At 38.3% G+C, this 15,195-nt stretch overlaps 1 protein-coding gene, 1 non-coding gene and 1 pseudogene across 2 annotated transcripts; all 3 read left to right on the plus strand.

Moving 5' to 3' along the window:
• The first annotated feature begins 9,192 nt into the window (after nt 1-9,192).
• Nucleotides 9,193-9,987, plus strand: LOC147298781 (uncharacterized). Its single transcript, XM_086228258.1, has one exon. The coding sequence runs from the start codon at nt 9,193-9,195 to the stop codon at nt 9,985-9,987; it is 795 nt and encodes a 264-aa protein (XP_086084384.1).
• Nucleotides 9,988-12,443: 2,456 nt separating this feature from the next.
• On the plus strand, nt 12,444-13,202 carry LOC147298782 (secreted RxLR effector protein 161 pseudogene; annotated as a pseudogene).
• A 1,085-nt stretch (nt 13,203-14,287) lies between these two features.
• Nucleotides 14,288-14,359, plus strand: TRNAP-AGG (transfer RNA proline (anticodon AGG)). The gene has a single exon. It is a non-coding gene; the product is annotated as a tRNA-Pro (tRNA).
• Nucleotides 14,360-15,195: the final 836 nt, after the last annotated feature.

Genomic DNA, 15,195 nt, shown 5'->3' on the forward strand with positions numbered 1-15,195 from the left:
CCAATTGACTTTTTGGACAATTGCTACTTTCTATATTTTTGTTTTTTGGTCAAATGCTACTTTCTAGAAATTAAATCATGGGATTTTAGATCCGAGTAATTAATGTAAACATTACCACATGTGATGTGGTAATCTTTTCATTCAATGATTTGTTGCTTAGTTTTATGGACTGCATGTTTTCTTAACAATTATCATTAATACTTTTTTTTTTTTAGATAAAAGGCTGTAACTTTATTCAAGAAGCATCAATTTGAAGGGTTACAGCAAGCCAACTTGGCAAGTTATTAAGACAAATGTAGAAACCAACATGAGACACAACATGTTAGGCAAGAAGGTGCGCTGCCTCATTACCCACGCATCGGCAATGGCAGCAAACCGCCGAATCAAAACCCAACAATAGAAAACTCAATCCCAACACCCCAAACCCCCACTGAATCTGTCAAAACCCAGATCTACGGGGTTCACACAGAGGTGGAGACCACAGAGTCGACCCATAAAAGCCTAGTAATGGTGTTTCATGATATGCTCAATAGAAGAAGTAAAAAAATTTAGACATTCATCCCAAAATTAATTGGTAATAAAAGGAGTAGCTCAAATTCTTATAAGCTACTGTACAAGGCCTCACATTTTCAATGTGAGATCTTTCTCTCAACAGGTGGCACTGGTGGTGCCGGAGACAGAAAACCCATCACCACGACACCACCGATGATGACTTTCATGGCGTGGTTCTTCGGGTTGACCTCCTGCACATCGAGTTGAGCTTTTCATATATGAGTTTTTTTTTTTTTCCTTCCCTCAACATCTAAATTTCTCTCTCTCAGATGAAATTGATTTATTTCTTTGTTTCTCTTAGATGTAATTGTGAGATCTGCCGACAGTTGTGGTGATCGAGAGAGGACTATGGGGGTTGTGGTGGTTGATGTTTCTTAGACTTGAATCTAACTGGCTCGTTTGTAGTTTTGGTAGAAGGAGGGGTCTCTCTCTTCGTCTTCTCCTTTTTTTTAAATATTTTTTCTGTTTTCTTCTAATAAAAATTATGAAAGGGATGTAACTATGATTATCAATAAAATTTACTAAAAGTTCAATGAATTGTGCAATTTTTAATGTGGTTTAAATGCTTGATATTATGAGTTCATTGTTGTGTGTGATTTCGATGTTGTCACATATTGAAACTTGGACTTGGAACTTAAATCTGAAACTCAAAATATCTCATTTGTCGACCAACATTATAGTCAACGTTATGGCCATGTTGACCATGTCTCGACCCTATTTGTCGACCATGGGTTAACGTTATGGCCATGTCGACCATGGGTTAACGTTATGGCCATGTCGACCATGTCTCGACCCCATTTGTCGACCATGTCTCGATATAACCATGAAAAACAAAATAAGGTGGCTGCAACGACCATCTAAGGGTAATTTAGTCCGAAAATTGGGATTGAGTTGTTTGTGATTTTTGTTAAGAGGGAGAAAGAGAGAAAGCATGAATGAGATTGAGAGAGGCTGTGAGTGAAAAAATAAGAATGACATTTTGGACCTTTCACATTAAAAAAGGGTCATAAAAGTAAGTTTTGAAAACTAAGGTTATAAAATTGAAAATTGTGGTTATAAAAACAATCTCTACCACTATTGGGGTCATTCAATTAAATTTTACTCTTATTCTGACAACATGCATGCAAAATTTAATCAAGGCAAAAACTATTTTAATCTTATAACAAAAATTATCTACTTTTATGACTCTTTTGAATGTTTTTTTGAACAAAAATACCTCTTCCTTACATTGATTTTGATCTCGACTCTAGATATTTTGGTCCTTTCACCTCTAGGTATTTTGGTCATAAAAATAATGATTTCTGTGCTGGGTTAAAATAGTTTAACATTGAGTAAAAGTGCATCGACTCCAAATAGGCCACGTCTTTGGGGTCCAAACAAAAGTGCCTCAACTCCATGTTATGTATGCATCACATGGTCAGACAGTTCAAATTAAACAATTTGAACTATGATGCGTCTTTCATGCATCTCTCTGAGCCTCACTTTTAATTTTCTTATTTTATGGATTGTATTTTTGGTTGGAAGCATGTCTTTGACTTTGTTTTGTGTTGCGTTCTATGACTTCCATGCACACTGATCATTCTGTCCTCTAGAAGCCTTAAACTTTTACTCGCAGGTCTCTGAGAAATAGCATAGACTGCATCAAATCCCTTGGATAAATATCACATTCACATATACCCTTCCCCAGCTCATTTCATTTCCAATTTTGATTTATTATAAATGTTAGATTTGTTAAAGTTCAATTTAGACACTAAATTATATAGGTTATTTCAATTGCATCCATCATTTACAAAATCATTAAAAAATATACCTCATCTAAAATATAAATTGAAAAAATAAAATTTTCTTCCTCTTTTACTTTTTTACCCCTCTTCACCTCCCACTCTCTCTCTCTCTTCCCTCTCTTCGGCCAACCCTCCTAACCCAGCCCCTCCCGACTCCACCACCACCACCACAACAACAACCTTCCCAACCCCAACTATAGCTCGTGGGGGGATGGCCGACACCAGAGGGACCCGCCGGTGGCACCAGGGATGCTCTCTCTCTCTCTCTCTCTCACTCATTTTTTTCTTCTTACCCCCGACCATCCCTCTCTTCCCTTTCCTCTCCCACGTGACTCCCTCCCTATGCGCACCTTAGCCTAGCCAAGGCCGGCCATTTCCCAGCGGCCCAAGGCCTCCGGCGGGTCCCCTGGTGTCGGTCATCCCTCCACGAGCTATAGTTGGAGTTAGGAGGGGTTGGGTTGGGAGGGTTGGCCGGAGAGAGGGAAGAGAGAAAGAGTGGGTGGTGGAGAGGGGTGAAAAAGGAAAAGAGGAAGAAAAATTCATTTTTTTTCAATTTAGATTTTAGATAACATATGTTTTTGAATAATTTTGTAAATGATGGATACACTTGAAATACCTTATATAGTTTAGTGTCTAAATTGAACTTTAGCCTATCCATTTTATCAAGGGTTTTAGTTACGCATTATATATCTCACTCATTACTCATTATTTCAATTATCATTGTTGATCAAATGTTTTTCTTTTTTCCTTTTCTTTTTTTTGGTGAAAGCGTTTTTCCTATTTGATAGTTAGGCATCATACCATCAAAGATTCCTCTTTGACAAGTGTGGTGAAATTAAAAGCCTTGGACATTATAAGGTCTCTCCAAATCATATAATAATATATATCATATTCTTCTGTAGAAAGCACTCAAAATACTTTCATAAATAAAAATTAAAAAAAGTACCTATAACTATATATATGTTCACGAGTGATGTATCTGCGTGGGCCTACAACTGATTCAAATTCAGCATTAATATTTTCTAAGCTTAACTACCTAAACAAGAATGTTTGGGTCGAATTTTATTTTAAAATGAGATAAAATTATAGTTTTATGAAGTAAATGTGCAAATAAGTCATTTTTTTCCTGTATTTTTTTAGTGAAAAGATCTAAAATCTAAATTTTGATTCTAAAGCAATCTATCATGATCTTCCTCTAACAGAAAATAACAACCCCTTCACAAAGAACAATGCTGAGTTTTTGAGTGTACAACCATGTTCCAAGACTCTGTTTAAACAACACTAACCTTGCTAACATGTACCAAGGAAAGCAGCTGGTTCATTTCTCCAACAATCTAGTCCAAGCCCAGTTTTCAAACTAAAGAAAAAAAAAGGGCAAATTACACAAAAGTACCTCAACTAACCACCCTATATCACTTGAGTACCCCAATTACAAAAAGTTGCTCGTAGGTACCTCAATTACTGATTTTGCACATCCAGGTACCTCCGTCAACTTTTCCGTCAGGCCTGCCGTTATTTGTCCATGTGGCACACTAGAAACATGCCACGTGGATAACAAAAAAAAAATAATAAAAAAATTTTTAAAAAATGAACTAATTATTTAAAAAAAATAAAAAAATAAAAAACTCAAAAAAATAAAAAATAAAAACAATAGAAATGGAGCAGCACCCCTCCCTCCGCCCTCCGCCTCCCACCCCTCCCCCGAGACCCACCCAACCCCAGCCACCCACCCCTCCGACCCCAGCCACCTTGCCAGCGACCCCAGCCACCACGCCGGCGACCCACCAGACGACCCACCCGACCCCTCTCATCTCTCTCTAACTCTCTCTCTCTCTCTCCCCGAAACCCCAGCCCCGAGCCCTCCTCCTTCCTCCTCCCCCGCGTCGGCCACCCAACTCAATGACCCACCCACCTCTCTCCCTTCTCCGGCCACGAGCTCCTCTCTGTTCTGAGAAAGCAAGTTCAGTCATACTAACCACGCCCAGCAACCCAAAATAAAATGGAAAAACCCCATGATCTAGATCTTGAATAAAATGAAGAACACTGTATCGGTAACCAAGATCAACCCCAAAACCATTCTCTTATCATTTTTGCCCATTTATGTCTTTTTCTTCATTTTTTGTGGGGTTTCTTCAATTTAATGTAATTTTTTTATCTTTTATCAAAAATTGTTATTTTTGTTGGATGAATTTTGATGGGTTTGAATTGTTTGGGTGTACTGCCAATTTGGAAGCTTGGAAGCACGGAGGGGAAGGGGCTGGGTTGTGGGGAGGGGATGGGTTGCAGGGGAGGGGTTGGGTTGCGGGGAGGGGAGGGGATGGGTTGCAAGGAGGGGGAGGGCCCGTGTTGCATGGAAGGGCTGGGTTGCATGGAAGGGCCGGAGAAGGGAGGGAGGTGGGTGGGTCATTGAGTTGGGTGGCCGACGCGGGGGAGGAGGAAGGAGGAGGGCTCGGGGCTGGGGTTTCGGGGAGAGAGAGAGAGAGTTAGAGAGAGATGAGAGGGGTCGAGTGGGTCGTCTGGTGGGTCGCCGGCGTGGTGGCTGGGGTCGCCGGCAAGGTGGCTAGGGTCGGAGGGGTGGGTGGGTCTCGGGGGAGGGGTGGGAGGCGGAGGGCGGAGGGAGGGGTGCTGCTCCATTTCTATTGTTTTTATTTTTTATTTTTTTGAGTTTTTAATTTTTTAATTTTTTTTAAATAATTAGTTCATTTTTTAAAATTTTTTTTATTATTATTTTTTTGTTATCCACGAGAAACATGCCACGTGGACAAATAACGGCAGGCCTGACGGAAAAGTTGACGGAGGTACCTGGATGTGCAAAATCAGTAATTGAGGTACCTACGAGCAACTTTTTGTAATTGGGGTACTCAAGTGATATAGGGTGGTTAGTTGAGATACTTTTGTGTAATTTGTCCAAAAAAAAAATATTTACATGTATAATTTTCTCTTTTGACACTAACCCAGTTGGGCCTTTACAATTTGCCACTAGCTTTGGTCAGTCTTTTTGTCTTGTTTGCCCCTTTTCCTTTCCATTGCACTTGACATTTTAAGTCATTTCAAACCTGTCAAGCCATTACATGCATTGACCACCAAAAAAACACCATTACACGCGTGAACTTTTCTTCCTTTTAAATTATCTTTGGTAAATGTCTTCACCAGATGACTTCTAAATCAAACATTAAATTAATACGAGCGGGTGTGCAGCTTTTAAAAGTCATGAATAAAGCTTGGCCAAAAAAAAAAAAAAAAAGTCATGAATAAATATTTGTTTAGAAAAGGATATCTTATTTATTTTCTCAAAAAGTTACATGATAAGAAATAAGAAAAGAAAGGGACATAATTGATAACGATAATAACATTGTGCCAAATTAGAAAAATATATTAAGTCATCTGATTAAGATATATTTTCATAATTACAAGATTTCGTCCAATTTACTCGAAAAAGTGTAAGTCATCTGATTTTTCCTCTAAGGGGAAACACGCTATCCTAATTATGATTATGAAAATAATAATTAATTTAAAGCTAAGGATTCGATTCCTTCTAATATTATAAGACAAAAAAATTCTAAAAGTTATCAAAATTATTAAGATTTTCTTTCTATTAATGGTTGGTTTATATATTGGTCATGACATTGAGTTGGATCATTCTCATAGTGATAATAGTAAGCATGTAATTAACTGTCAATTTATATCATATATTACATGTTAAATTGAGACGTACCTCAAAAGATGAAAATAATTTTGATCATCTTATTTTTTTTCTTTTTCCAAACCTTAGGATCAAATTTAGCGCTTGAGTTAGAACTTAATCGCAGACGTCTGGCACAAGTTCAAGGCTTATAATCTTCCTGCATTCAAGATTTTTCTCGCTCTGTTGGGTCAAGTTTATTCAAGAGTAGAAAGTTATATTAAATTTTGGTGTAAACATATTTCATTTGAATTTTGGTCTAAATATGAGCAGATAGATCACTTGTCACTTCGTCAGTCAATTGACAAAATTCATGTACTTTTCAATTATTTTTTTGGGCTCTTTTGATGCTGTAATTCTTACTATCCGATTATGAAATAATTAAATATTAATTATATAAGAATATATGATTAAGTATATAATTTAAGTGTATGATTGGTGACCCAGTGACCAATTGACTACTGTTTAAGAGTTGCTTCACATACATAAATAACCCAGCCATCCAATATTGAAATGTAACAAGACTACTTCAAGCTAAGCAAGATTTCTAATACTGAATTAGGTTACTTGGGGAAGTTAGTACTTGTTGAAGGAAATCAAGCTTAGAATGGAATGTTGATTCTGTCAATATTGTAAATGATTACTTTCCTTGTTTGTAAATAATTTAGCTTGATCATAGGAACTATATTAGGATGTTTCTGTACCTATAAGTTTGTGGCTCTGCATCTTGAATAATATAACAAAATCAATCACATATCATTTTCTTACTTGGTATCAGAGCTTGGTTATCCGCGTGTAAGGCCCAACGGCCACACGTGCTCCCACGTCACCCAATACAATTTGTTCACGTGTAAGGCTCAAAATATCGCCACACGTGCGGGGGCGTGTTGAGAGTAATGTGGAGCAATGTCCCACATCGGAAAACTAAGGCTTAGCATATGTGTTTATAAGTCTTGGGCCTCTCCACCCATTGCCAATTGGTTTTGGGTTGGATGCTCTAATTCTATCATGGTATCAGAGCTTGGTTATCCGCGTGTAAGGCCCAACGGCCACACGTGCTCCCACGTCACCCAATACAATTTGTTCACGTGTAAGGCTCAAAATATCGCCACACGTGTGGGGGCGTGTTGAGAGTAATGTTGAGTAATGTCCCACATCGGAAAACTAGAGCTTAACATATGTGCTTATAAGTCTTGGGCCTCTCCACCCATTGCTAATTGGTTTTGGGTTGGATGCTCTAATTCTATCATGGTATCAGAGCTTGGTTATCCGCGTGTAAGGCCCAACGGCCACACGTGCTCCCACGTCACCCAATACAATTTGTTCACGTGTAAGGCTCAAAATATCGCCACACGTGCGGGGGCGTGTTGAGAGTAATGTGGAGCAATGTCCCACATCGGAAAACTAAGGCTTAGCATATGTGTTTATAAGTCTTGGGCCTCTCCACCCATTGCCAATTGGTTTTGGGTTGGATGCTCTAATTCTATCAGTACTAATTAAAGTATTAACCCATAATTCTATATAGCTCCATATATCAGGAACGATCAAATACATTTTTTTATGGCTTTATATTATTATAATTATAGTTTTTTTAATTAACCTCTTATTATTATAATTGCGATGACCATTGAGACGTCGCGTTTGAATATTTTCAAAAGTTGAAAAGTTCATTAATACAAAAGTAATTTTTTTGGGTATAATGCTAATTGGCTAATTGCTAATTGCTAAATGTCTTATTGTCTTATTATAGTTGCTAAGTAATAATTAAGCTCAAGCCGTATATCTGGGCAAAAAAAAAAAGCGCAAGCCATATATGACGAAGCTAAACGTCTATATCCCTTGACCTTTTTTTTGGGGTCAAGTTATACCTTAATCAATTAAAATGCTTAGATGGCATCATCAAGTTAATTTATAATTTATATGTTATGACAGCTTGATACCAAATTTAGTTTCTTCGGACTTATGTCTTTTGAAAATTATAACGTTTTACAGAATAATTTTTTAAAAATTGTATTATAAAATAAAAATGACAAATTAAATTTTGCATTCTCAATATATAAGAAGGTGTTTGCTAGCGTAATTGAAAAACAATTATATAAAACAAAAATAATAAAAACACATTTGATATTAACTAATTATTACAACTAAATAATTATATTCACAAAAGATATTAATTATAAATTATTATTAACAAATTTCATAAAATACATAATTAAAAAATAGAGAAGTTTTATAAAACCTAACCCACCTCGGCCGGCACAACTACCTTGGAGGTGGAAGAGTTGTTGATGACCGTATTATTAATGGAGACAAAACTATAAGCACCTATGATTTAGTTGAACATATGTATTTTCTCTATGTAAGGGTTGTTAAGGCTCGTGAGCTTCCTGCCATAGATGTTAAGGGGAGTCTTGATCCATTTATTGAAGCGAGAATTGGAAACTATAGAGGAATTACAAAATATATATTTTGAGAGATGGGTAGAGAGATAGAGAAACAAAAATAGAGAAATATAGGAGAGATGAAGAGAGATGAGTGAGGTGGGCAGCGGTGGGGGGTAAGATTGCTGCCGTAGATGGGTCTAGCTAGGTGGGGAGGAGGTGTAGATCACATGTTTTTTTAATTTTTTTTTCAGTTGTAAATTTTTTTTATTTGTATCTGTGTTCTCTATGTTTTTTAAATTCATTGGAAACATCATTTAGTCGTTTTCTGAATTTACACTGTAAACTATAAATTCTATTTTGTGTTTTTCAAAAACTGTTTTCTCAATGTTAGGAAGTTTTGGTTGCAGTGTTGACCAAGTCCTAGGCTCCTATTTATTATGTTATATGTTCTTGTTAATAATCCCTGACTTGTAGGGAAAGCTGTTTTTGAATTGTTCTTAGCCACGTTGTTAGGTTGTGCAGTACGTGGGTGCACACTTTTGAATCATTCCTGTTTTGTTTGGCTATATAATAGCCTCTGTTGAGATTCAATAATACTAAGCTTGAGAGCTACCAAAACTATCTTCTTTTAGTTTCTAACAGTGGTATCAGAGCTTCACAACGAGGCCTGATTTGAGAAGTAGTGAGCAAGTGAAACACTGAGAGACAAAGCGTGTTTGAGTGAAACACTGAGTGTGAGAAAAAAAAAATAGAGAGTTTCCGTAAGAGAGAAACACGAGAGAAAAGAGAGATGGCAGAAGGAAGTAATGGGAAGTATGCGAATCCTGGCATTCCGATGTTCGATGGCCATTACGAACATTGGGCAAAGCTAATGGAGAATTTTCTGCGTTCCAAGGAGTATTGGAATCTTGTGCAGAATGGTATTCTTACAGTGGCTGAAGGAGCAGATCCTACAGAAGCACAACAAAGTCTGATTGATGAGCAGACGTTGAAGGACTTGAAGATAAAGAATTATCTTTATCAGGCTATCCCTCGAGAAATCTTGGAGACAATCCTGGAAGATAATAACTCCAAGCAAATCTGGGATGCAATGAAGCAGAAATACCAAGGTTCATCAAAAGTCCGACAAGCGCAGCTTCAAGCATTGAAAAGGGAGTATAAATTGCTCAGCATGAAGGAGGGAGAAAAGGTAGACAGCTACATGTCAAGAACCCTAGCTGTGGTGAACAAGATAAAAATCAATGGTGAACAATTGGAGCCGAGTGCAGTGGTAGGAAAAATCTTGAGATCAATGACGACTAAGTTTAACTATGTCGTATGTTCGATAGAGGAATCACATGATTTAAGCACCTTGAACATCAATGAGCTTCATGGGAGTTTACTCGTCCACGAACAGAGGATGCAAGGGCAAGAAGAGGAGGAACAAGCCTTGAAAGTTGTCATTGCTGGTGAACGGTCTGGAGCAAAGGAGGAAGACAGGTTTGTTGCAAGAGGTCGAGGTCGTGAAACTTTAGAGGAAGAGGAAGGGGTCGAGGAAGAGCTTTCAACAAAGCCACTGTGGAGTGTTACAGATGCCACAAGTTAGGACATTTCCAATATGAATGTCCCAACTATGCTCATTATGTCGAGTATGCTGAGTTAGATGAAGACCAAGAGATGTTGCTCATGGCCTATGTTGAGACACAAGATTCCAGAAGAGAAGCGGTGTGGTTCTTAGACTCAGGTTGTAGCAACCACATGAGTGGAGACAAACGGTGGTTCATTGAGCTTGATCACACCTTTAGGCATTCAGTAAAGCTGGGAAACAACTCAAAGATGGCTGTCATGGGAAAAGGAAATATCAGAATGCAATTTGAAGGCAAAACTCAGGTGATCACCGAGGTATTTTACATTCCTGAGCTAAAGAATAATCTGCTTAGCATTGGGCAGCTTCAAGAGAAAAATTTGGCCATTTTGATTCAATGTAATACCTGTAAAATCTATCATCCAATCAAGGGGCTAATTATGCAAACACATATGTCTGTAAACCGAATGTTTGTGTTGCTGGCCTCTATGCCTATTAATGCTCCAGGGTCGACTTGTTTTCAAGCATCATCAGATGATTCAACAACAAATCTATGGCACCAGAGGTTTGGTCATCTTAACATGAAAGGATTACGGACGTTGGCATATAGAAGTATGGTCACAGGCTTACCAATGCTGAAAGCTAGCTCCAAAGTATGTCCTGACTGTGTTGTGGGGAAGCAACACCGTGATCCTTTTCCAAAGAAAAGTTCGTGGAGAGCCTCTCAGCCATTGCAGCTTATACACTCAGACATCTGTGGTCCAATTACTCCATAATCCAACAGCCACAAGAGGTATATAATTACGTTTATTGATGATCATAGTCGTAAGATGTGGACGTATTTTTTGCATGCTAAGTCAGAGGCATTTGCGGTGTTTAAAAATTTCAAAAGCATGGTAGAAAAAGAGACAAAGAACTATATTTGTTGTTTGCGTACTGACCGAGGTAGGGAATTCACCTCATCTGAGTTCAACAATTTTTGTAGTTCAAATGGGATCGGTAGACAACTCACTGCGGCTTACTCTCCACAACAAAATGGAGTCGCAGAGAGAAGAAACCCAACCCTAATGAACATGGTGAGGTGTTTGTTGATTGCAAAGGAGGTTCCAAAATTATTCTGGCCAGAAGCGGTGAATTGGGCAGTGCATGTGCTCAATAGGTGTCCTACATCAGCAATACAAGATAAAACACCTGAGGAAGCATGGAATGGAATCAAGCCTTCGGTGGAATACTTCAAAGTGTTTGGGTGCATCGGGCACGTTCACATACCTGCTGTCCAAAGAAAGAAACTTGATGATAAGAGCTTCAAGTGTGTGTTCTTGGGGGTTAGTGAAGAATCCAAAGTTTTTCGAATGTATGATCCAGAGTCCAAGAAGATTGTCATAAGCCGAGATGTGGTTTTTGAAGAGGAAGGAAAATGGAGCTGGGCCAAAACAAGTGAACAAGCCCGCTGCGATGTTTTTGAGTGGGGAGATGAAGGAAAATAAAGAGAAGAAGCTGTGGAGGAAGAGGTAGAAGACGAAGAAAATGGAGCAAACAATTCAAGCTCGCCTACACCAACAGATGTGACAAATCCAGTTCAAGGGAGGAGAAGAAGAGAACCGGTGTGGATGGAGGATTATGTGACTGGTGAAGGCTTGTCCGACGAAGAAGATGAGGTACAACAACTACAACAACTTGCTATGTTCGCTGAAAATGATCCAACAAATTTTGAAGAAGCTGTTAAGAGCCCAACTTGGAGAGAAGTTATGGACCGAGAAATTCAAGCTATAGAAAGGAATGGTACATGGGAACTAACTGAGTTGCCAAGAGGAGCAAAGAAGATAGGTGTTAAATGGATTTTCAAGACCAAGCTGAACGAGAAGGGAGAGGTGGATAAATGTAAGGCTCGGCTTGTAGCCAAGGGATACACACAGCAAGTCGGTATCGACTACACTGAGGTATTTGCTCCTGTTGCTCGTTGGGACACTATTCGACTAATACTTACACTTGCAGCTAATCGAAGTTGGAAAGTATATCAACTTGATGTTAAAAGTGCATTTTTGCATGGTGAGATCAGTGAGGAAGTGTTTGTGGACCAGCCACGTGGTTATGAGGTGAAGGGTGAAGAGAGCAAAGTTTACAAATCGAAGAAAGCACTCTACGGGCTTAAACAAGCCCCGCGAGCCTGGTTCAGTAAGATCGAATCCTATTTCATCAAGGAGGGGTTTGAGAGATGCTTGAGTGATCACACACTTTTCACAAAGAAGGGCAAAGATGGAGGTACTCTTATAACCAGCTTGTATGTCGATGACCTTATTTTCACAGGAAACAATAAGCTAATGTTTGAGGAGTTCAAGAGTTCAATGAAAGAAGAATTTGATATGTCTGATCTTGGTTGTATGAAGTACTTTCTTGGAGTGGAGGTGGTGCAAAGCTCAGCTGGGATTTTCATAAGTCAAAAGAAGTATGCCAATGAAGTACTGAAGAGATTTGGAATGAAGCAAAGTAATTCTGTGAAAAATCCCATTGTTCCTGGAAATAGACTTTCTATAGATGAAGGAGGCACAAGGATTAATTCCACTGTCTACAAGCAAATGGTGGGTAGTCTTATGTACTTGACTGCCACCAGACCCGATCTCATGTATGTAGTGAGCTTGATAGCTCGCTTCATGGAAGCCCCTACTGTGTTGCATCAACAAGCAGTAAAAAGAGTGTTTCGATATTTGAAGGGGACAACTGAGTTGGGGATACTCTACAGAAAAGGAGGAGAATGAAGCTTATTTGCTTATTCAGATAGTGATTATGCTGGTGATCTTGATGGCCGCAAAAGCACTTCGGGGTATGTTTTTAAAATGAGCTCTGGAGCTGTAGCATGGAGTTCCAAGAAGCAACCAGTTGTGTCTCTTTCCACCACCGAAGCAGAGTTCATTGCTGCTGCTGCGTGTGCCTGTCAGAGTGTGTGGATGCAGCGAGTGCTTGGGAAGCTTGGACTTAAGCAAAGTAAGTGCACTATATTCTGTGATAATAACTCAGCTATTAAACTCTCGAAGAATCCTGTTATGCATGGTAGAAGTAAGCATATCGATGTTCGATTTCATTTTCTTCGAGACCTGGTTAATAATGGAGTAGTAGAATTGGTGCATTGTGGCTCAAAGGATCAGTTGGCCGACATTTTAACAAAGCCTTTGAAGCTGGATTTATTCTTGAAGATGAGAGAGCAGCTTGGTGTGTGCAGTGCTCAAGTAGTAAACTGACTGTATGTTTACAGTACAGTTTAAGGGAGGATTGTTAGGAAGTTTTGGTTGCAATGTTGACCAAGTCCTAGGCTCCTATCTATTCTGTTATATGTTCTTGTTAATAATCCCTGACTTGTAGGGAAAGCTGTTTTTGAATTGTTCTTAGCCACGTTGTTAGGTTGTGCAGTACGTGGGTGCACACTTTTGAATCATTCCTGTTTTGTTTGGCTATATAATAGCCTCTGTTGAGATTCAATAATACTAAGCTTGAGAGCTACCAAAACTATCTTCTTTTAGTTTCTAACACTCAATACTGCAACCAAAAGCATTTTGGTCATTTTTTGAATTTGTAAAATGAAAAACCGTTTTGTAAAACGTTACCAAACGCACCCTAAAGTTTTCTTCAATCCTTGCTATTTTGCTTCTCTTGACATTGTTTAGTTTTCAATCTTATAGTCTTGCATTACTAAATGCACAAATGTCTATTGAAAGTATCTTTTATTCTCACTTTGCCCTTTTAAACTTTAATCTTCTCACTTTGTCTCTCAAACTTTACAAATCTCATATTCTGTCAAGTCCTTCAATGACTCCGTTAAAAAATCCGACGTGTCGCTTACATGGATGAGTGATATGTCAGTTTTTTTGACAGAATCATTGATAGACTTGAATGAATATGACTTACTAAAAGAATTTGTAAAGTTTGAGGAGACAAAGTGAGAAGATTAAACTTTAAGATGGTAAGGTAAAAATAAAAATGACTTTTAAGGGATATTTATGCGAATAAGCCTTACAAAAACAAGCAAAGAATTTATTTTCTAAACAATATGACATACGTCCATCAAATATATGGTCGCACATACCTTTGGGCATTTACAAATGTCGTCCCATAAAATTATATTTAATGCCTATGATTTTTATTTAAATTTTTTTATAACAAATCAGTTGTGAGGGTATGATAGCTAGTTTAGTAAGATGATAAAAATAAAATTATATCTTTATTGAGACAACCATTCTGGTGGTATGATAAGGTTTTAGTTTTACTGTAACTCTAAGTGAGTAGGGCAGTGGGGATAATAATTTTAGTTTGGATGAGAAAGCAAGAAGGGCATTTGGTCTAGTGGTATGATTCTCGCTTAGGGTGCGAGAGGTCCCGAGTTCAATTCTCGGAATGCCCCCTTTATTTACTTTTTTCATATGCTTCATTTGATGGAGCACTTTCTTCACTTTTTCTCTTTGTTTCTGATGAACAATTGAAGATGGGTCTGATTGAAATCTCTAAAATCCGATCCATGTTTTAATGTGTTAGAACTCTGAGCATTGTTTGAGATATAATGTGAGAAAAAAATATCGTGATCTTGATAGCTAATTTTGAACACTCCAAATAAAGAAGCATTTGGGTTTCAAGTTTCAACAGAGATGCCCAAAGAGTTTGAGGTTCTGAATAAAGACACCAGCCAACCCCAGTTTAGGAAAGTCCTCCAAAAACCAAAGGCTGACAAACCCTATGAAGGCTATGATCCCTATCCCATTAACCAAATGCAAGTTATTTCCATGGCTTTCTGTATCTGATCGAGCTTTGTCAATGAAGTCACACACACAGTAATATACATACAGGGATAGCTGATAAAACAGACTGAAACAACAACATAGCTTAGCACTGGACTTACCTTGTCACAAAATTCTTTGTAGGCAGATTTAGACACACAGATCCCAATGGAGCAAAGAGTCTTTAATCTCAGCCTTTGTTGCAATGCGCACTATGGAGCTGATATCTAGACGACTACATGATCTTTATTCTTGGATTTCTCAATGTTACCTTATACACTTCAATTTGGTAAAGGGTCGGCCGAGAGGTAAGGCCCACAAGGCCTTCATCTTGGGCTCCATTGTGAGCAACCTTGTGAACAAAGGTTCCACCAAGTGAATCCTAACTTTAGATCCATTTCAGTGATTTCATGGAGATTCGAAAATGTTCGTTAGACATTCAAGTCTAGAATTCTCTTTGTGAAAA

Source organism: Dryas octopetala, chromosome 1 (genome assembly GCF_963921425.1).
Source record: "Dryas octopetala chromosome 1, drDryOcto1.1, whole genome shotgun sequence".
Classification (NCBI taxonomy): Eukaryota; Viridiplantae; Streptophyta; class Magnoliopsida; order Rosales; family Rosaceae; genus Dryas; species Dryas octopetala.

Bases quoted from the DNA above. Each gene is read 5' to 3' on its own strand.
- LOC147298781 (XM_086228258.1), top strand. From the start codon at position 9,193: ATGGCAGAAGGAAGTAATGGGAAGTATGCGAATCCTGGCATTCCGATG.